The sequence below is a fragment of the Malaya genurostris genome, chromosome 1, assembly GCF_030247185.1.
Source record: "Malaya genurostris strain Urasoe2022 chromosome 1, Malgen_1.1, whole genome shotgun sequence".
Taxonomy (NCBI): Eukaryota; Metazoa; Arthropoda; class Insecta; order Diptera; family Culicidae; genus Malaya; species Malaya genurostris.
Genome location: NC_080570.1, coordinates 137,699,535 through 137,723,013, shown reverse-complemented (window position 1 = coordinate 137,723,013; position 23,479 = coordinate 137,699,535). Strand labels below are relative to the sequence as shown.

General features: G+C 37.5%; 1 protein-coding gene across 1 annotated transcript; it reads left to right on the top strand.

Annotated features, from left to right (window-relative positions):
* The first annotated feature begins 4,124 nt into the window (after window positions 1-4,124).
* LOC131425901 (protein peste-like) lies at window positions 4,125-21,223 on the top strand. The gene is made up of 4 exons (XM_058588178.1): window positions 4,125-4,521; window positions 19,658-19,823; window positions 19,893-20,835; window positions 20,894-21,223. The coding sequence occupies exons 1-4, from the start codon at window positions 4,411-4,413 to the stop codon at window positions 21,207-21,209; spliced, it is 1,536 nt and encodes a 511-aa protein (XP_058444161.1). The 5' UTR covers window positions 4,125-4,410; the 3' UTR covers window positions 21,210-21,223.
* The last annotated feature ends 2,256 nt before the right edge of the window (window positions 21,224-23,479 follow it).

Sequence of the window (23,479 nt, the reverse complement as noted above, 5' to 3'; positions counted from 1 at the left end):
AGAAACAACCTATCTCCGGTCAAAATGTGGCGCGAGTCGAACGGCGCATAAATCAAATCCATGAACAGTCCAGCCGCTGATGTACATAACGCATTGATCAATAAGTCCCGGGACTGACACAGAGATGACGTTTATGATGTCGAACTAATCTCATTTTACGAAAATACCAACTTTCAGAGAACATGTGTCAAATTTTCACATCAATAGCGTCACAAACACTGAATGTAAGTGACGTTACATATAAGCGATGTTACAAATTCATTTATGAAAAATGGAAATAACGAAATCCGTGTATTGACAAAACATTGCTTTTTAAAGGGAAAAATCAGCGCAAACCAAGCACTAGCTTGAGAAGTATTTCCTTCACTCGGATACATTAAAAATAAAGGTTTGTGGAGTTCTGATTTTGAGCGTGGCCAAATGAAACAGTCAACCGGAAAAAATAATCAAATTTTAATAATCGTAATGTACGAACGCAAAATCAAAGTTCGTTAGATTAGATGTTCTGAGACGGTTAGCACGTGAACTGGAAGTTCTTCTACGATCTTGTACGAAAATCTATGCATCTTTTCCAAATGGGTGTCGCATTCGCTCACAATGCGTTTGTATGAAACAGTGGACGAAACATGGATCTACTATTTTTATCAGGAGTCATACCAGCATTCATACTGGGAAAGCCACCCGAAAATGTAACAGGTAGCTGAACAATCATGGCGTCTGGTTTTTAGATGCTTGAGGTATAATTAAAATCGACTACCTGGAGCTAGAAAGTGCCTTCAAAGGTGATTAGTACATTGATTTATTGATGCGTTTGATGTGTGAAATAGTAAAAAACGGCCTCATAAAATGAACAAAAATATCACCGTTAACCAAGACAATGCATCGTGACATAAGTCAATGAAAATATTAAACGAATTGGGCTGCAATCTGTTTCCTCACCCACCTTATCCACAATAACCTAGCCCCCGGTGACCGCTTGTCCTTTACTGATCAGAAAAAGACACGCAAGTGAAAAATATTTGGCTCGAACGAGACAGTCATCACTACAACTGAAGTCTATGTTCATGTCATTGACAAATAACATTATAAGGATGGAGTCTATTCGATACAGAATCTTGTTTTGTATGAGTAATTTTATTAAATGCGAACGCACTCATTGGAACTCAGAAATCTTATGAAAACCGTGTACAGACGAAATTGTCTTATTTGCTAAAGGAAACCATGACAATGATTTTCGTTCCTAACTGAAGTTTCAATCACCAATTATATTAAATATGCGTAGATATATTTTCAAGCAGTTTGTGTAACGATATTGGAAATCAATGCAAAATGATTGAGATATTAATGTTCAAAACCTGTTTGGTATCATTTTCTGCATTTTGAATTTGCACAATGGTGAAGAAAACAAAAGATTTTGAGTGATTTTATTTATGTGAAAATATAGAAGCTGAGACGAGACAAGTATCTTAGTACCTTAGCTATCAATTTTTACCGAAGGAGTCGAGCTTAAACATCTACTGGAAAAATTCCGATAAACCCCTTCTACCATTTACTATTAGATTCGTGAAAGCTACCAGAAGTTGTTACTTTTTTCTTGCTACTGCATTCTTCTTTTCTCGGTTCGGATAGTAAAGTGTAAAAGACCTTTATCGGTACTTTCCGGTATATCGGAGACACTCAAGTCTTATTCTCACATTTACATTGATGAGATGCTTAAGCTCGGCTCCTCTGCTGGAAGGAGAGAGTTAAGTTACTGAAAGATTTCTGCTTGCTCAACCGATCCTTGTCAGGTCTCATAAATATATTGTTAAATAAAAAAAGTCTCATCTTTCTGCGGTATATCTTCACATCTTTGCTCTACCTTCTATAATTTGGATTTTATTTATTATTCCGAATTACAATAAAAATATTCATATTGTTATGAATAATACTGATATTACCGTTGTTTTTCGATCGAAATTTCAGGTGGGTAATTACCCACCTTTGGAATTTTCGAGTGGGTAGTATTACCCACCGTACCCACCTCTTTCACCGGCCCTGGTCATGGCCGCGCTCACAAGCATATTCAAGAGGGCGAGTATAGCGTGATGGGTTAGTCGATGCCTTCCACGCAGACCACCTGGGTTCGATTCCCAACCCCCGCACATAGGATCAGAAAGCTTTTCTGGCCGAAGAGGCGAATGGCTTTACAGTTGAAACCTCTATAATTGAAACAAAAAATAGGAATATTCAACTGTAGCAGAGCAAAATAAATACGGACACGTGGTTTTCGCACGGACTTTATTTTACGTGTGTACGCGATCGAGGTTAACTGTACAATGATTTTCTTTTCTCTGACTTCCTTGTAAACACCCTTTCCGGGGTACAGTAGTGCTAGGAAGGTCAGCTTTTCATACACGCTGATTGCAAACAGGTAACATAGCAGTACATCCTACACTCTAATCCTAACTGAATAAGATTGGTATTAAATATGATTTACATTACATCGGAACTATACATTGTACTACACAACGACGAAATTTCATAGTTTTTTTTAAATTTTTTTATCCACAACAATTGAATTGTAATTCCATATATTTATCTAGTTTGAAATTGTTTAATTTGACATGGAATTTCAACACCCAATATGCAACGTCAAGTCGGGTCATACAACTCTCAGTTTGACAGTAAAGTTTCATGATGCCATTACTTCTTTGAATATCAGCTCAAATTGGTTTCGAATTATAATATAAATGGATTTCACAACAGGTTTCCATATTAATTTGTCATTTGTCCATTGATTGATAGACTTTTATCTCGTCACTGGAATCAAATACTTAAAGATAGCTCAGACAGAAAAGTTTAATTTTTCTTTAAATTTTCTTTCTTACTTTCTGTGAGATCTGTATAAATCTGTATTAAATTGAGGATCTCTGTATGATCATGTAAAAATCTGTATAATACAGATAAATCTGTATAAATGGCATCTCTGGTTCTAACGGATTCGATTCGACAGCACATCACTCTCCTATCGATCTAGCAGCGCGAACAGTGCTGCTGTCTAGAACTCAGACGGGAAATAGTAATTGTCATGGTAGCCCAACTGTCAAGGATGACTAGTTCGCTGCACTGCACGCCGACTCCAGTGAAGCGAGCATACTAGCGAGCGACTAGCAGTGCACTGCATGCTTCGGAGGTATAGAAACTGATAGTAGAGAATCGAAGGTCTGCACCGCACAGGGGGTTTCACGCCTATGGTACCCAATCGGATATCCCTAGAGCGCCGGCTACGGGAGCTTCGAAAACGACTTATCACACCTTATGCGCATCCCGTCAATTAACTATCAGATGATGCGAAGTTTTGCCACGATCGATCCAAGAGCAATCTTTGTCTTTTTTTGCGATTCGGTTTTTAAATTACCGGTTCTGTGATCCGGCTTAACGCGGTACTGTGTGATGGGTGTCGTCATGCAGCCAAGGTCAAATCCAAATAGAGTATGATCATCCAAAATAGCCACTTTTTAGGGGGAGTACTTTTTGTGAGTGGTTTCCTTTCAGAATAGTTTCCAGATTTTGATTGGCTCTGAAATTCCTCCTCCATATTGGTACAGTCGTCAGCAGTTCCTACAATCATCCGTCCGGACCGGTTTGCTCGTCTGGGAACTACATAGTTGCAAAGCATTCAACGCTATTGACACCCGTCACTCGGCAAAGATTATCCACCCGCCGGGTCTAGTGTTTTTTTTTCTAATTCAGCAACCCTTCAATCGCCAATCTCGTCACGAGCGTCAAGTTCACACTGCGCCTCAATTTCCATTCATAATAGCATAACCGACCTTCCCCTTGCATTGCCGCCAGCCCCCACCACCCTCCATCGACCCAAACAACCCCTAATCAACCGTGAAGAAAACAGCTTTCCCAAGAAATACCGCCTGCTACGATTGTAAACAACACGCCGACGACGATCTTGAGCGCGTTCTAGAGTCGTTGCGATGCAGAATAAAACAGAACGAGAGTATGTGTGTTTGTGTTTGTGTGTGTGTATGAGGGAGAGAGATAGAGAGAGAACAACAGTGCGGTGCGTCAATAGCCTTCCTTAGTAGCAAAAGGCAGCGCACGGTTCACCGCTTATTCCCTCGACAAAGTCGACCCCGTTCGGACGCATTTGTGAATTGTGCTGCCCCAAAACCAAGTGAAAAAAGAAAACCTAGTTCTCCAACACCGCGAAAAAAAAACGGCGGGGAAAGTGCGTTTGCGCGCGTTCGGGGTTACGAGAACTGCCAGCGACATTCGCGCGTGTGCGCGGTGGATACGCGTGTGTCCGTCCGCGTGGCCAGTGAAGAAAATTCGCCGCCCTTGCCACGCCTCCACCGTCGGAGGTCGTCCGTAGTGTTGAACGTTGATTCCGGTTTATTTTTGGCACATCTGGAGATGCGGTTCAATCGATTCTACTGCGTCGCCGCGATAGGTGCCAGCCTGGCTCTGATTGGCGCTATTTTTGCGCTCTTCTGGGGTGACATCTTGGATGCCATTATCATAAAGGTTTGTGTTTGTGCGTGTGTGTGTCTGTCTGTATATCAATTTCGGTGTATCTATTTGCGGGGGAAGATTAAGTAGAAATGATAAACAGTGCATGGTTCATTAAAGTGCATTGCGTGCTCCGCTGATGAGGGTGCCGTTGAAGTGTACTAATGAGAATACATTAATCAAGAACTTCCTAGTGCGGTGCAATAATCGTGGGAAATCGAGTTGAGACGAGTGTGCCTGTTGACGTTAAGTACTCTTCGAAGACTCGGTGAAGTGCAGAGCCGTAGCAACCTAGGGGGCAAGGGGGGGCTTTGCCCCACCACGCGGTTTCCGCCTCACCACGTATTTTTCTCGTATATGAAATTGATAGTAGAAAGGAAAAAAATTAAAGAATTATAAAATAAAAAGCAATAAAGAGATCTATTTGTATAGTTTATACTGCGTTCACAGTTCTTTCATTATTTTGAACAATGATATTCAACCACTTTTTTAATATAATTGCACTTTGCGATTTTTTTGTTCGTTGAATCTTAAAAGGACTGTGTCCACGTCTAAAAAATCCAGTCGCTTGTGCTCGAATGCCAGAAACGATAAATTGTTTAATCTATCAGTGGACATGCTAATACGTTGAGGCCGCATGATCCGTGTCAATGCCGAAAATGATGATTCGCATACTGCCGTTCCGGACGGAAAAGTTTCAATGGTTGCAAAAAGGTTGTATACGTTTTCCATTCCTTGGCACACCTTATACAGCTCTGTCAGTATTACAGTCTTAATTTTTTTATCTATCGGCCTCTTCAAATTGTTCAATTTCTCATTTTTTGCACGAATTTTATCAATGTATTCTTTGGCAATTTTTAGCTCAATTTCATTTGGCAATTTGATGCCTAACTCGGTCAAAGGCTGCAGCTTTTCCAAATCCATCTCATTTGCTGTATCGATAGCTGTGAGAATGGCATCGTTTTTTATGAAACGATCTGTCATTTTCATGGCTGCTGAAACCTGCTCAGAAATGAATCCGAAACCACTCTCAGAGTGATCTTAGAGGGTTTACTTGAAAACGCTGTCAGTGAGTGACGTTCGTCGCGTACAATATGCAGGCATATGGTGCCTCAAATTGCTATCTAGATTGTTTGATACGCATGTAATGCAGCTTTTTTTTAATATACGTTAAATTTAATCTAAAAAATTTGCCCCCCCACGAAAAACTGAATTGCTACGGCTCTGGTGAAGTGTCAACAATTAATAGGAATTATTGAACTACTGTAGCATCTGAAGCAGTATTGTTATTAGTTAATATTCTCAAAACTAGAACAGAAAACTGAAACCTCGGCTTCTCAGCTCCACGCTTAAAACCAATTCTCGAGCTCGGTAAAGTAAAATGCCGAAACAGATCGGCAACACACAATTTTGATGGTTGTTCAGTAATCAATATTATATTTTACGAAGTTCGTTCAAAATATTAACAGATTTTTTGGAAAAGTGCAGCTTTTTGCCGAAATTTGGCATAACTTTTTGCTGAACTCATCAGTGAATAACGATTATGCCGGAATCAGCAAATACGTTTGCCGAAATTTCGAAATATGTGTTATACTATGTTCACACTATGAGTTAAAACAAGTTTTAACTCTGATTTCATGTTTTAAGCGAAATAACAAGTTTCACTTTAGGGTTATTTCATATTCAGAAACGTCACATTAAAACATGTTTTTAGTTTTTGCCGAAACTCGGCAAGACAACTGTCATTTACGCTCCACATTTTCGCTTGGAAGGAAGCAGTTATTTTCTGACGCAATTTTCCGATGATAGCTAACTCGAAAAAATGGAGTATATTTTGGAAGTAGTCCAGAAGGAAGATGTGAGAATCTACTCTCTTTTTAGTAAGTACAATAACTAGAAAATGTTATTTCAGCTGTTTTTCAAAGATTGGCGAATCTTACAAAAGTAAACAAATCGAGTTTCTCTCACCAATTAAAGCTTCAAAATCCCACAATTTTGCCTAAAAATTCGGATTCTACAGAAATCTCAATCTTTGTAATACAAAGAACTATGAAGGGCGAAACTGTCATTCCATTTGTTTCGGTAAGTTTCGCCCTCCGTGTTTCATGACAACAAACGGGGCGATACTTCAATTGCTAGTAAGGGAGGGCGAAACTATTTATTTTCTTTGTTTTAGATGGTTTCCGAACCTTTTACTACTGGAAATAGTAAATGAGACGATAAAATTACTCGCAGATTTGTCTTAGTCGCGAAAACCAGCCAATTTCATGAAAATGCGCAAGGGCGTATCTTTATAATTCACACAGGAAGCATAAAGTAAACAAATCGAAAATCTTTTTATGTTGATTTATCCAGTGGATATAGATAGAAAGTGATTAAATTTGCATGCCTTTTGAAGATAAACTAACAATTCATCGACTAATCATAAATTGATCTGAGAATATACGATAATTTCTAAATATGATTTAAAACCGAAATCGAAATATTCATCGATGTTTTTCTCCATTTGTTGTCAAATGGTCAAATGTTAGATTCGCCGTTCTTTGAAAAACAACTGATTTATAGAAATCGCCTTCCTGCACTTAAAATAATTTGCACGCTAGCATCATGTCCCACATTATCAGATCCGAATGGATTCCGAATCAATTCCGAATCGGCGAGAAATTTTCATTCGGAATTTCATGTGGAAATCATAATGGATTCCGAATCAATTCCAACTCCAGTGCAACAACCGATTCCGAATGAACCGGTTCGCCTACGACCGGTTGATTCGGAAATCATTCGGAATTGAGTGAGAAGATGCGGACTGAATTGTCAATTCGTTTTCTTCTTCTTCTTTCCTGATTTTGCACGTTTTCGTGCTGATTTTCAGTTTATTTGTAAACGAAAACATTATATAACTGAATATACAAATTTAAATCTTCATGTTTTTCGGATATACAGAACTAGTAAATAACCAGTTCTTCTTAGAAAACCAACATAAACTATTGAAATTCGCTGGAAATTAACAAAACGGCTTACCTTAGTCAGCATCATCCATTCCTCTAGCTGGAGTGTAGTGAAATGACTTAAGTCGCTTAAATTTCACACTAACACATTCATAAAATGAGCGAATATTCAATGACATTTATAATGTCACTGTCAATCAGGTTGATCGAGCAGCCAACTCAGGCGAAAATTCTAGCACTGAACCGATCGAGCACTAAAAAATCATGCAGTCGAGTAAGAATTGATTGCTCATTCCGTCATTTCGATAATGTGGGGTGCAAAGCATTCGATGAAAATGAACACTTAACTCATAAAATGAGTGTAAAAACTGTTGATATTTGGTGGGAATAATGCTACGTTTATATGAAATGCACTTGAAAACGATCAGATATATCGTTACCTCTAGATTATGTATGCATTTCATGTGAATGTCACATAGTTTTCCACATAGATTTCAATTGAAACAGAGTTGACCGATTCAAGAGTTTTGCACACACATTTGTGCTGTACTCATTCGCACTAGAAAATGAAGTATTTAACACATGTAGTTCGATTCAATAGTAAAACACATAACATCCAAAGAAAAAACACATCAAAGCTAAGTGAAAAATAATCTAATCTCGCATCTTAGTGAATTGGCACATGAAATCTTGAAATAAATCGCTTTGGTTGTGTATTGATATGAAAAAGCATATTATATTGAAGTGGTGTCAACATATGAACCGATCGTGCAAATTTTTATCAGTGTAGTTTGCTTCTACTGCTAAGAAGTTATTACACACTCAAATTTTATTGCTGAATCTCAGCGAAAAAAAATGCCGAGATTTGCACAGTAATCGTCTCGGCAAAATGTATAATTACAGAGAATCTCGGCAATCCTAAATTTACTGTCAATTAGTGCCGAACTTGTCAGCAGAAATTTTACTGTTAGTTCGGCAAAAGCGATCAGGATTGAATCATGAATTTGCCGGTGAATGAAAAATAGGTCACAGGAGCAAATGTTGGAGAAAGAGGGCGTTTTATCATGTTGCTTTGAATCTACTAAGCAAAACAAGAATCAAAACAATCTCGATGTGATTATCAATTTATGTGCAAAAAACTTAGACGTATTGAACATCAAATGTAATAATTAAAAATAGAACATCACACCTATAGTCAATTTTTTCTAGTGCTACACAACGCTTCAACCTGGAAACAAGCAGATATAAATAATTATCAGGTGTACAACTTAGCTTCCGCCGTTTTCCGATAGGTAGCTGTACCGGCTGAGGCTGGTCAAAATACATAGATGATAATGCCCTTAAAGTTGTTCTTGTTTTCGTATTATTCACGTTCGAAAATGTCTGTTTATGTGCCCAATTCTCGCCATTTGCGGGAAGTTTTACTTTTCTGTTACAATTCTAAAAAAAAAGCAGCTGAAGCGCATCGAATGCTCTCAGGAACTTACGGTGATGCTGCTCTGAGTAAAAGGACATGTCGGGAGTGGTTTCAACGTTTTCAAAATGGTGATTTCGATGTCGAAGACAAATATGGTGGTGGAAAAGAAAAAACCTTCAAAGACGAACAAATAGAAGCATTGCATGATGAAGATTCGTGCCAAAACCCAAGAAGAGCTTGCCGAATCGTTGGGAGTGAGTCAGCAAGCCATTTCAAAACGTCTCAAGGCCCTGGGCATGATTCAGAAAGACGGAAACTGGGTGCCGTACGAGTTGAAACCGAGGGACATCGAGCGCCGTCTATTTGTAAGTGAACAACTGCTTCAAAGACAAAATCGTAAGGGGTTTTACATCGAATCGTAACCGGTGATGAAAAGTGAGTTCGATACGATAATCTTAAACGCAGAAAATCATGGAGAAAGCCCGGGCATGCTACCTCGTCGAAGGCGAAACCGAATATTCACGGCGCTAAGGTTATGATTTGTATTTCGTGGGATCTGCTCGGTGTGATTTACTACGAGCTCTTAAAACTGGGTGAAACCATCACAGGAGATCGCTACCGAACGCAACTGATGCGCCTTAGTCGCGCGCTAAAAGAAAAGCGGCCACAATATCAAGAGCGACATGACAAAGTCATCCTCCAACACGACAATGCTCGGCCTCACGTCGCAAAAGTGGTCAAAAAGTACCTGGAAATGCTGAAATGGGAAGTCTTGCCCCCCCGCCGTATTCCCCAGATGTCGCCCCTTCTGACTTCCAACTATTCCGTTCGATAGCACACGGCCTGGCAGGTCAACATTTTCAATCCTTCGAAGAGCCGGGATTCGAAAATTGCCGGAAAGATGGAAGAAAGTTGTCGCTAGCGACGGACAATACTTTGAATAATACATCTGTAAGCACTTTTTCGCAATCAAGCTTTTAATTTTGGAAAAAAAACGGTGGAAGCAAAGTTGTACACCTGATATATTTGCAAAGCAAGTAGTTCTTCAGTTCACTTATCTTGTCACGAAATATAAAAATCTTTGTCCTTCTTCCAATTTATGTTTTCCAGCTCCACGTCCAATGGCGACGTGGTGCTTTGCAAAATCGAAAAGAGACATTGGGTGACAAGTGCTTCACCGAGTTCCGGTGAAAGCCAACTCACTGTTCGAAATTTCGGCAAACGGATTTACTGATTTCAGCATATTTTTTGTTTACTACAAGTTCAGCATAATATTATGCCAAACTTCGGCAAAAGTATGCGCTTTACTGAGATATCAGAATGTTACTATAACGAATTTCGGAAAAGAGCATGTGGATTACTGAGCAAATCAGCAAAATGTCGTGTTGCCGATCTAATTCAGCATTTCAATATGCCGAGCCGATAACCGGTTTTAAGTGTGTACGGGATGCCACAACTGGTAGTAATATCAGACGAATTTAATATATAATTTAATATATATATCTCATACCCACATTATCAGATCCGAATGGATTCCGAATCAATTCTGAATCGGCGAGAAATTTTCAGTCAGAACTCCATGTGGAAATCATGTGGAATTCCGAATCACTTCCAACTCCAGTGCAACAACTGATTCCGAATGAATTTCGCCTACAACCGGTTGATTCGGAAATCTGTCGGAATTGAGTAAAAAGATGCGGACTGAATTGTCAATTGGTCTTATTCTTCTTCTTTTCCGATTTTGCACGTTTTTGTGCTGATTTTCAGTTTATTTGTAAATAAAAACATTACATAACTGAAAATACAATTTTAAATCTTCATGTTTTTCGGATATACAGAACAAGTAAATAACCAGTTCTTCCAAAATAAACTGTTGAAATTCGCTGGAAATTAACAAAACGGCCTACCTTAGTCAGCATCATCCATCCCTTAAGCTGGAGTGTAGTGAAATGGCTTAAGTCGCCTAAATTTTACACTAACACATTCATAAAATGAGCGAATATTCAATGACATTTATAATGTCACTGTCATCAAGCAGCCAACTCAGGGGAAAATTCTAGCACTGAACCGATCGAGCACTGAAAAATCATGCAGTCGAGTAAGAATTCATTGCGCATTCCGTCATTTAGATAATGTTGGTAAATTCCTCTTGCTGAACATACAGTAAAAGTTTTGCCGAATGTACAGTAAACTTTTTGCTGACAATTTCGGTAATAATCGACGTTTGTCAAACTTGAGGTTGCCGAGACTCTGCAATTTTATCTTTTGCCGAGATGATTACCGACTACTCGGCTGTGCAAATCTCGGCAATTATTTTACCGAGATTTAGTGAAAAAAATTATGTGTGTATATAAAAATGCTCTTGTTTGCAAATCGATGTTTATTTTCTTAACGATTCCAGCCTTTTTCCAAATCCAGCCAGATCTTACAATCCAGTTGTTATTGGTTCGAGTCCCGTCCTGTAAAGATTCTGAGTTTCAATAGGATTCAGTACACTGAAAATCTTCGTATCTTTTAGGAGAAATCACTCATTGCCGAGCCTTCTATAAGCTATCCAAAATTAGGTCGCTATCTACTCAAACTTTGACTTGATCGGTAAAAATGGGTAGCGCGCTTTGTTATGGCATAACACTTGTACTAAACTTACAATCGAGAATTGTTACTCCAGAATGTATAGGGATTCGGAGAACTTACAATTGTTTTTAGCCGACAGCCAGTGTGGAAGGCTGACGAATGCATCGAAAATTAACCTACTCAGCTCATTATCCGGAAGCTGGTTGAAAATTACACCCGCAACCTGCTCCCAACATTCTGGCGCATTTAATTAGCGCAGGGTTGGATAAATTGTGGATTTAAAAAATCCCAACAATTCCGTCCCTAACGACGACCCAGTTAATTACAGCTTCATTAGTCTTGCTGATCGTTCGCCTCGAAGAATGCACCTACAGCGATTGGACGCGATCCCGATGCTGAGCGATTAACGCTCGGACTGACACGAAAGTGGCAGCCAGCAATTTGTTTCATTCGTCATCGGTGTTAATTATTTAGCGAACCGGAATATGCTTGGTGTAGATTCCGAATCTGGGTTAAACGTTGGAAATGGATGCGTTTTATTGTGAAATCAGGAAGTGTAGCTAGTGGTAAACCAAGAACAGCATGTATTCTGTGCTGTCCTGCAACTGCAACATGTTTACCAAAAAAGCTACAGTATGAAAGTTCCACTTCAATTTTGTTTCGTATCTATTCAACAGTCAAACCATACCGTTCCTTACTAGATTTAATTTTCTCTTAGAATGTGATGCCATGGAAATTAATTTGTAAATTGCCCACTTCACAAAATCAAATTCCATAAACTCTCGTCAAGAAACAACAGTATAAAAAACCCAGATCGCATTCGTTTCTGCATACTCACCTACTATAAAACCAAAGAACAGGGGAATCCTCACTGCAATTTGTTACAAGGGAAGCAACCCATAAAATGATTATCGCACACAATAAAAGACGCGTTGTCATTCGCATAATGAAGTATCCAATGCTAAGTGAAATTGATCCGACATCGCACAGAGTTGCGGGTTCACTACTCATTTTTTTCTAGAATCTAATATTTCTATTATTTTTTTCAAGATAGACAACTATGAATGTATATTGTTCATGCAAAATTTAAAATTGTCAAAATACATCCAATCACTATTATTATCCTTTCGTGACGATGTATTAGAAAGAGAGAAAAAGATTTATTATTTTTAAATTAGATGTGGTTTGACAACCTCTATTTGTATATAAGTTTGCACCGATAATGATATAGGGTAACAGAAGGTATTTTGGCCACTTCATATATTTTGGCCCACCGAACAAACTTTATGGCTTTAAGTAACCCATGTTGAAGTTTAGTAACCCATGTTGCATCAGTTTGAAGCTAATCACAATCACTTACCTATTGCGGAAGGATTTTCCAAAGATATTACAACATTTGGTGGATATTTTTACAAAGAAGGCCAAAATAAAGTCAATCCTAATGTGTGCCAAAATACCTCTGTTACCCTACAATTAGTTTATAAATGCAACTACCTCAGCCCGATAGCTTTATAGATTAGAAAAGTTGTCCGTGGAAGTTCCCCGCTGTGAACAAAAGCAAGAGATTGGTAGAAAAAAAGCCAGATAAAAAAACACACACCGTCTCTCTCTTCGTTTCTCGCGATCACTTACCATGTTTTTAGGATAAATGTACCTATAGCCATCTGATTTGTGGAGGTATCAAAGAATTTAATTGATTATTGTCCGTGTTTTGATCTTAATTTAACTGTAAACACATTTTTGGGTTTTGTTTACGGTTAAAATAGTTCTTTAGTTGATCAAAGTAACCGACAAACGGTTACTTTACTGAACCATACAGTGAATGTTTTCCATCGTTATGCTGACAGTAACAAATCTGGTTTGATTGAATCCTCACTGAACTAGTTATAAATTTTTTTTTCTGTTTTCGAACAGCACCGCCGTTTTTCAATGAAAATTCAGTAATCAGTTCAGTAAGTCTTTCTGTTATAACTGAATTGTTCATCATTTGTTTTCAAAAATTAAAACAAAATTATATATATTTAAATTTCATGAACTTTAGAAACATTACTGTTTATGTCTTGCTTTTGAGGATTGTTAAACCCGACTTTTTAATCATGACCCGAAAAGCCGAGAGTTATGTACCATTCGACTCAGTTCGTCGAGAATATAAAATGTCTTTCTCTGTGTTTGTCTGTATCAAAATAATGCACTCGATTTTCCTTTAAGATGACTGGACCCATTTTCACAAACTTAGATCCCACCCCCCTCAAATTGAAGCTCTCGTTGTCTTAAAAGATACTGTGCAGTTCGATCTAGATCCGACTTTCTTTTCCTAAACTATAGTGTGGCGATGAGTGTCAGAACTTTGAAACCGTCATACAAAATGACGATGCGGAACCGCTAAGCACACAGCGTGATTTGTTCGATTTCGTATAGCGTGTACGGGAGAACGAAAACTTATAACGCTTTCAAAACACAACCGAATTCTACAGGTTTTCGTTTGGTTCAATTTTAGTGTAAAAGACTCCATTTGAATAGTCAAAAAATTTACCACACAGATAAGCACAAAATTTTCAAGGCAAATTTTATAACTATTTAAGCTTGTTTCGGCTCTGGAAAAAATATTGTCAAAAACTTCATCGGAACTTGCATCGATTCTAATGAAATGTTAATGAGAAAGGCATCATTACACCACTGGGTGGAAAAGCCGTGAAATTTAACGAGATTAGCCGTTATGATTGTGTTTGTAGCTGTCTCACAAATTATCGCTGCATATAAACATCGGAACCAAACATGGCTTAGAACTCTATTGCGGAGCTACGATGTGGTGTTTTCGGGTATGTACTTGTAATTTACAAGTTATCAAGTATTTCCGTCTTGAAAATTTTGAAAAACAACTTTGTGCTCGGTGATTACAACCGGGCGTGATCCTGCAACGGCCGATGTATATATTATTCTTCTTCACATCTTCCTATTTTTCCGAAAAAAAATGAAAACCACACAAAAGACACGTAGAACGATTTCGCCACCTGTCCATTCGTCATCGTGTATCGTATCAATCAATCCCACTCAGCAAGCTATTATATTTTGTTGGTCGTTAGTTAAACGACATACTGCACGAAATATTCGTTCAGTTTGCTGGTTCGGTGTGTTGTTTTTTTTCTTTTGCCAAAATAATGTGAAAATTAGGTATTAACTTAATATAGGAAGAAAATTAATTGTTATTCTACGTGAAGTATTGAGGTTTCTATGCCCGATGAAAAATGAACGGTGGCTAATACGTAGTGCAAAATGGGTGTCTAATACGTTTCCTGATGAAAACAAAACAATATGTGAAAGCAATTCACACGTAGCATCAGGCGACTATCACAGGCATGGAACGGTTACGGACAACAACATTAGTTGTAAGCAATTGATATGAAGGGACACTACGTCAAAGTTCACGGAACATTTCAAGTCGGGTACGTGAGCAACATTCGGCTAAAAAATAAATAAATTAATCTTCACGTCGACCGAAGTTGATTGATCGTTTAAATTGTGTTTAATGCATGCGTTTCCTGATGAAAACAAACCTATAACATTTGCATTTGTGATTGTAAGTGAGCTGTCAGAAAGCCTAATAAGTTCATTCATAACCTCTTTCCATAAAAACAAAGCAAATCGGGAACATTTACGTGAGCAAAAGCAAGATCTCGGCACTATCAAGCGCCCTACCGGAAATATATTGTCATTATGTTTTCCCTAAAAAGTTAAACATCTAGAGACTTCCCACATTACCCTCTCAGCAGGCCGTTCAATTTTGTTGGTTTTCGAGCGCTTGTTGAACGACATATTGCACGAAATATTCGTTCAATTTGCTGGAACGGTTTGTTATTGTTTTTTCTTTTGCAAAAATAGTGTGAAAATTAGGTGTTACCTTTACATAGAAAGAAAATTTGTTGTTATTCTACGTGAAGTATAAATATTGTGCAGGTATGTATTGTTAGTTTAAACAAATAAGTGGAAAAAACTTCAGAAATTCTGCAGTAAAACTACACTGAGCTAAATTTTCTTTTTCACATTATATGATATTCTAATGATTTTGCACTATTAGCATTTCCAGTAATAGTTACAAGATGTGTTCAACATCATGTCAAATATATGAGATAATCTTATGAAACATAAAACTCTTCTTAACATTATTTTTACAGGATTTCCATATAACGAATGAAATTTCCAGTCTGAGTCAAATTTATTGGCGCGTCTTATAACCATTACTAGATATCCGCACAACATACATTGGAACAATTTATGAAGCGCATATTATATTCACTTCGAATTTATTTAGATAGGTTCATATATACATATGGTATTTTTTGGTAGTTAAGTATAATATATATATATATATATATATATATATATATATATATATATATATATATATATATATATATATATATATATATATATATATATATATATATATATATATATATATATATATATATATATATATAACTTTCAATGGAGGTCATACGAGTAGTAGATAATTGCAAACTACTACTTTTCTTTGAGGATTCAAGCTATACTAGTATTCCGTTCGGTAAGGGAGCACCTCATGATATTTGCTAAAGACAAGTGAGATCCCAAGACTGAAAATAAAAAAAATGAATCTTACTAGACAGATAGAGTAATGAAACGTACCGCATATATATTTCATGGTCCGTTAACGCATATCCTTGAACGAAGTTGGATGAGCTGTTTTTTCAGCGATTTAAAATTACATTGAGATGCGGAACTTCCTGAAAAAAATGGTCTGGAGAAGTTGACGAATATCGAGGACACAACTATTCCTTCAGCTTCAAGCAGTACGATTCACGACTTTCATCGGATTTCCATATAAATTATATGGGATATTTTTATAACTTTCATTATGATAACGTCCATTTAGATTTGACGTACACATTAAATAAAAATTATAAGTTTCTATATAATTTCTATGAATTATATTTGGCATATGATTCATATGACAAATCTAATGAATATAAATAAGATTTTCATTTCAGTGTAGTCCAACGGGGCTCCAACTCCTCATGTTAAAAATGGCTCAGCAATGGACCTCTGTTCGCCGGGTTTGTTGAACGAAAAAAAAATGGCAGTTGGTTCAACGGACTGTTTCAAAATCGGCAAACGCAGGTCCCGTGTTGGCCTCCCGTTGAACGATTGATTGGACTTTTATTGGACCAAAGATCCAACGTTTTGGACCAAAGAAGGACCACCGTTGAACGTTTTTTTCTAAGAGGGTATCGAAATGATGGAATGAGCAATGAATTCTTACTCGACTGCATGATTTTGCAGTGCTCGATCGGTTCAGTGCTAGAATTTTCGCCTGAGTTGGGTGCTCAATTAACCCGATTGACCGTGACAGTATAAATGTCATTGAGATTTCACTCAATCTACGAATGTGTTAGTGTAAAAATTTTGTGACTTACGCCAATATATTACACTCCAGCCAGCTAGAGGAATGGATGATGCTGACTAAGGTAGAACTTTTTGGTTCATTTCCAGCGAATTTCGACAGTTTATGTTGGAATTCTAAGAAGAACTGGTTATTTACTAGTTCTGTATATCCGAAAAACTTGAAGATTTAAATTTAAATATATCAGTTATATAAATTTTTCATTTAGAAATAAACAACATCAGCGCGAAAACACAAATAAACGGGAAAGAATAAGAAAGAAACGAATTGACAATTCAGTGCGCATCTTTTCACTCAAGAGCTGTCAAATCGGCAGGAAAATTTCTAATTACTCCACCTTTTCAACGATTTATTTTGAAAACGGGCAAATTCTTTTGAAAAATCATAGTAGAAGTTGAAGAAAACGTTTTTACTTTGAGGTGGTAATGTTGATCTTAGTTCATTGTGCGAAATCTACCGGTTATTCAGAATAGAGCATTAAACTTGGTTTGATACCATTTTTCAAATGCCTGGAAATAACAAATAAAGTATCCAAAATAAATAGCACTCGATCGCTTTGCATTCTAGTACTCGAGAAATCAACATTACACTGGTTTCTGTTTAAAAATATGTTGATCTGAAAAAATCTAACCTTACCCAATTTTACACATTTCTGAAGGTTTTCCATGTTTAATCGTAGTTTGCACTAAAAAAAGTAGTAGTAGTCACTTTGGAATCGATTTTCTTCTACTCCGAGTGTACTTTTACTGCTGATATCTATTTGTACTATTGAATAAACGATAAAAATGTTGCAAATCAATACTGCCGATATGAAAATTTCCGAAAAAATTCTTGGTTCTTGGTTCCATTTTTCATTGGCAGGTGTCGCTAACGGTAAATCAGCTTTGCGACAATGTGCCAATCTTGTTCAGTGCCGTGCACGGACCCCAATATAATTTCACACTTTTCAATACGTGTATTCAGAGATGCCAGATCTGCAGATTTGTCTGGATATCTGCAGATTTCGGACATAGTGCTGTAGACATGTTTTGTTGTGCAGACTTTTGAAAATCTAGTTTTTTGCAGACAAATTTACAGACTTTCGAAATTGCCGCGACTTTATTTTTTGCTCGCCAAATCAGTTTTGCGTGTCATACTTAATAGAGAAATTGCTGCTAGCAAAGCATGCTTGCTGACTGCAGATTTTTTTTCACATTTACAGACCTTTGAAACCCTGTCTGCAGATATGTGTAATTTTTACCTGGCATCTCTGCTTGTCCCAACGTTACGTGTCGGTACTGAGCCGGACAAGTGTGAATACACGAATTGAATCGTGTGAAAGAATAATACACTGAAAATAATTTGCACGCTAGCATTATGTGCAAAGCATTTGAACTATCACTGCTTGTAGAGCACATGAAATTCATGAAAACATACACTTAACTCACAGAATGAGACTAAAACCTGTTGATATTGAAAGGAAACCATGTAACATTTATCTGAAATGCACATCAAAACGATAAGATACATCGGTTCATCTAGATTCTCAATAAATTTCAATTAATTTCATATGAATGTCACATTGTTTTCCATATAGATTTCAATTGAAACTCAGTTGCCCGAATCAAGTGTTTTACATATACATTTGTGCTGTACTCACTTCCACTAGAAAATTAAGTGTTTAACACATATAATTTGATTCAATAGCAAAACAGGTCACATCCAGAGGAAAAAAACATCAAAGCTAAGTGGAAAATAATCTGGTCTTGTGAATTTACACATAAAATCTTTAAACAAATCGCGTTGGTTATGTATTGAAATAAAAAAGCATATTAAATTGAAGTGAAATTTACTTATGAATCGATCGTACAAGTTTTTATCGGTGTACCGTCCGTGCACTGAACAGAGTTGCCAATTTAAAATCTGAGTTTCAACTTGGAAAATCTGTGTACCATCTGTGTTGCATATTTTCGATCAAAATCTGTAAAAAACATTTTGAAAATCTGCCATTTTTCTAAAATATTTATAAAAATCTGTAAATTTTGATGAAATCTGTGTTCTGTGACACAGAATCTGTGTGTCAAAATAGGCAAAAAATCTTTGGTTTTACAGAAAAATCTGTGAATATGGTAGCTCTGGCACTGAACTGTGCCGGAAAGATGTAAATAGTCCATTAATCTGTGTTTCACAGATTATCAATATGCTGGACAGATTTGAAAAATCCGATTTCTATTACGTTTTCGCTTGATGTGCAACCTAACCCAGTTTCCACCATAACAGCTGTCAAACCGTTTGTTTGAACCCAGTTTTGAACCTAGTTTCAACAAACCTTATGTTTCAATTGAACCTTATGTTTTCCGCAAACATTCGTCAATATTAGAAGACTTTTGAAAACGACGCGGTCTGTATTTTTTGCTCTATAAAAACCGCATTATTCTGTATTAAGAACTTCTAGACAAATCGAGTTTAGTCCCAAATGATTTGGAAAAATATTCATTTGTCACTATCCGTACAGTCTACGATTATCGAAAAATTTTCAAATTTCAATTTTATATTATTATTATTATTATTATTATTCGCCTAGAATATACATCTTTGTTCTGCTTAACGACATATTGATAATCCGTTGATGCATGAAATGCTCATGAGATTTATTCATAAACGTGATTCACCGTAGCGCGTGAGGCAAATAAATTCCGCTTGCAGTCAACACATCGAATCGAATGCAATGAAAGCCCATTTTAATTTCAAATTCCGACAGATAACATACAATCTTAACTCATTCTTTTGCAGGAAAAACAACTCAATCCTACATCGAAAGCCTACAAGCTCTGGAAGCGTCCACCATTTCAGTTGACATGGGAAATTACCTTTTTCAACTGGACCAATGCGGATGCTTTCCTGGAGAACAAAGCCATCAAACCCGTCTTCGCGGAGGTGGGACCATATGTTTTCTCAGGTATTCCATTTTGAATTGTCCAAAATTGTTCAAATTTCTGGTACACTCAAAGTTTCCATTAACTTACAGAATCCTCCGAAAAGGTGGACGTTCGGTTCAACACGAAAAACTCCACCATCAGCTTCCGGAGGCGAAGCTACTTCACGCCGGTAAATGACCGAAGCAGCACCGCCCGGCCAGATGACGAAATCACCAGTATCAACATGGTTGCCCTGTCGGCCGCTAATCGGGCTCGGTTCTGGGGCTACGCAGCCCAACGGGCAATTTCGTTTGCTCTGTTCAGCTACCGGCAAGATATATTCGTAACCCGGACGGCCCGTGAGCTTCTGTTCGAGGGCTACCCGGAACCGATGATTGACCGGGCGCAGGAGATCCTGAGCTTCATCGGAGAGGATATTCCGTTCGAAGGGCGGTTCAGCTGGTTCCATACCATCAACGCGTCTAAAAATGCATACGGACACTTCAATATGGACTCGGGAAAGGACGATAGCAGTCAGTATGGACTAATACGGGTGTGGAATTACAGAACCAAAGCGGATTTCGCCGACGGAGACTGTGGGAAGTTTCGAGGCTTCACGGGAGACATTTTTCCCACGAAGATTCGCAAAGATCGGCCGTTGGGAATATTTACGCCAGAAATGTGTCGAATGGTTTCCTTCGAGTTTGAACGCGAGGAGGACGTCTACGGTGTTACGGGTTACAGATTTGTGGGAAGTGAACGAACCGTGGATAATGGGTCCCTATATTCCGAGAACCAATGTAATTTTGGAGGCGAATTTATGCCTTCCGGTATGATCAATATTACGGAGTGTCGGCTGGGGGCTCCCTTTTACATGTCGTTCCCGCACTTCTATCTAGCGGATCCTTTCTATCGGGAGCAGATGGAAGGTCTCAGTCCGAACCGAGATAAACATCAGTTTTTCTTTACTATTGAGCCCACTACCGGTGTGGTTCTGAATGCGTCGATTCGATTCCAGGTTAATGTTTTGTTACAGAAATACTCGGATATTGCGTAAGCTTGCCTGAAAAATCTAGCTCGAGTAGAACCTAATGACCATTTACCGTTACAGATTGTATCAGGATGCTCCACGATCATACATACCCGTATTTTGGTTTACCCGTAGCTTCCATATGCCTAAAGATGAAGTTCACAAACTGAAAGGATTGCTGAATGCTTCCCATCTGGGATACAGCGGAAGCTTTGCCGTAGTATGTTTTGGACTGTTAACTGGTTTGCTGTCGTTGATATTGAACTGTATCATCAAGAGTCCACCGGACGCACGTGACATGGATGAACGGACGGCAAAGGCACAGAACGGTGACGCCCGAGGTGATTATCACGTGGTCAACAGTGAACATCAAGATAAAGATCGAATAAAGCTTTGATGGTTCCGTGTTTATGTATTGGTTTGTGTTTTTATGTGATTTTTTTACGCCACATTAGCAGGAGTGGTAAGCTTCGTGACGGAAGTGACTCTTCATCGAAGCCAAAATCATGAGTTATGTTCAAAAAGCGTGTGGTTCGTGCACACTCTAACCAGCCGCTACCTAGTTTTTGGTCAAAACCTATCCAAAATCAACTAAAGTGCATCTCCCCAATTTTGGGTAACGAGTGATTACCGATGAACTCAAACGACCTAATTTTGGGTAGCTTATAGAAGAGCTCGACAATGAGTGATTTCTCCTCAAAAAATAGGTAGAAATAATTTTCAGTGCACACGCTTTGAGGCTTGAGTAGCGATTACTCAAATTTATAAACTGGAACAATATATATGTCAAAATTTGAGTATGGATTTGAATAAAATTTGCTTAGGCCATGAGCGCTCTCACATTTATGCATACATCAGAGTAAGCGTAGAGTTTTTAAACATTTGAGTGAAACTAATACTTCTTGCAGCTCAGTGCCTTTTCATTCTCGGAATGTTCTTATCGAATTGCAGAATGCACGAATACGTCATTTTTCATTGCCGTTTCTAGATCCGGTCTTTGAAATCATGAATCATCAATCATAGATTTTTGCAATAGAACTTTTGTGTTTTCAATCGTTCAATTTTGACTTCAAACCGGTTAACAGGAAACGGGCTTGAATCAATTTTTTGTGCTTTTCATTTAAAAGAAAGAAGAATGACTTCAATTATGGATTTGGTATGTAAACATTTCCGGAGAAGAATTTGTTTATGTTGAGTGCAAGGAACTCAAATAGGTAGGTGGGTAACTCAAGTTTAGAATACGTGCACTTTTTATGAGCTTGAGTAGTGTGTCACTTAATTTTGAGTTATGTTCAATGAGAGTGTGTGGATGTTGACAGGTGACTAACATTACTGGAATTAATAATGAAGCTCTAAATGGTCTATAGGTCTCTCTATACACGATCATTAATAGTGTCATTATTAAAAAGTAATGTCATTTTCAATTAACGTGTAAGGATAAGTAATGATGAATTCTCCATACAAATTTGGAATGTCTTTACTTTAGTTGTCATTAAAAATGGCAACAATAATGCTCGTGTGAGGGCCGTTTATAACTGATTTTAAAAGTGGACGACTTCATTTCACGCCTATTTTTTTAGAACAGCCAATAAGCCATCCATCAACATTCACTTTGAAGAGTAATTTCGAATGATTCGGCACTCGCTGAGAGTAAGTAATAATAGTAAACGGCAGAGAAAAGGTTTCTCTTTCGTCTGGTGTTAAATTTAATACTCTATTTTTCATAGCTCACTTGCAATTTCTTTCGAAAGTGGAAGTTGACAGGTGGCTTATTGGCCGTTCTAAAAAAAAAAACGCGTGATTTGATATTCGTCAATCCCGCAGGTACATACAAAAAACGAATCGAGGTAAATGAGATGGAAATATGGGTATATATTTGGTATTGAGAAAGCAATGTTATTGGCAATAACATTTTCTATAATTAGTATATATGAAGGGTAATAACTTATTGCTTTCATATGTACTTTTAATCGAAAAAAATGAAACCAAGAAGCTAATAATCTAAGACCGATTCAAAACGATTCTGCCAATCTTGTATGGCAAGAATCTGACAGAAATAGAACCGTTAATAACCGCTAGGCGAAATTCTCTACCAGAAAAAGGTTGTTGCATTGTAGCCAGACTTTTGCCTGAATTCTGGCAGAATTCAGGCAAAAATGTCTGACAAATATAGCTAGCTAGACTCATATATTTATCAGTTATATAAAAAAATATTTAGAAATAAACTGAAAATTAGCGCGAAAGCAATAAAATACAGAAAAGAATAAGAAGAAAACGAATTGACAATTCGCATCTTCTCAATCAATTCCGATAGATTGCCGAACCAACAGGTTGAAGGCGAAATTCATTCGGAACCGGTTGTTGTACTAGAGTTGGAATTTATTCGGAATTCACTAAGATTTCCACATGAAATTCGGAATGAAAGTTTCTCACCGATTTGAGTTTTATTCGGATTCGCCGATTCGGAATTCATTCGGATCTGATAATGTGTGATACACGCAGAGAAATTGAGCATGCCTCAAATAACAAAACAGTTAGTAGGTTTTTGATCTTGATCTCTGTTCATTTCAAGCTAGATCATGATTATTACAAACCAATTTCTCCCTTAATCTCTGTTTAATTTGAATCAAAATTTTGGTATAATCAAACGAAAAATATATATGTTCC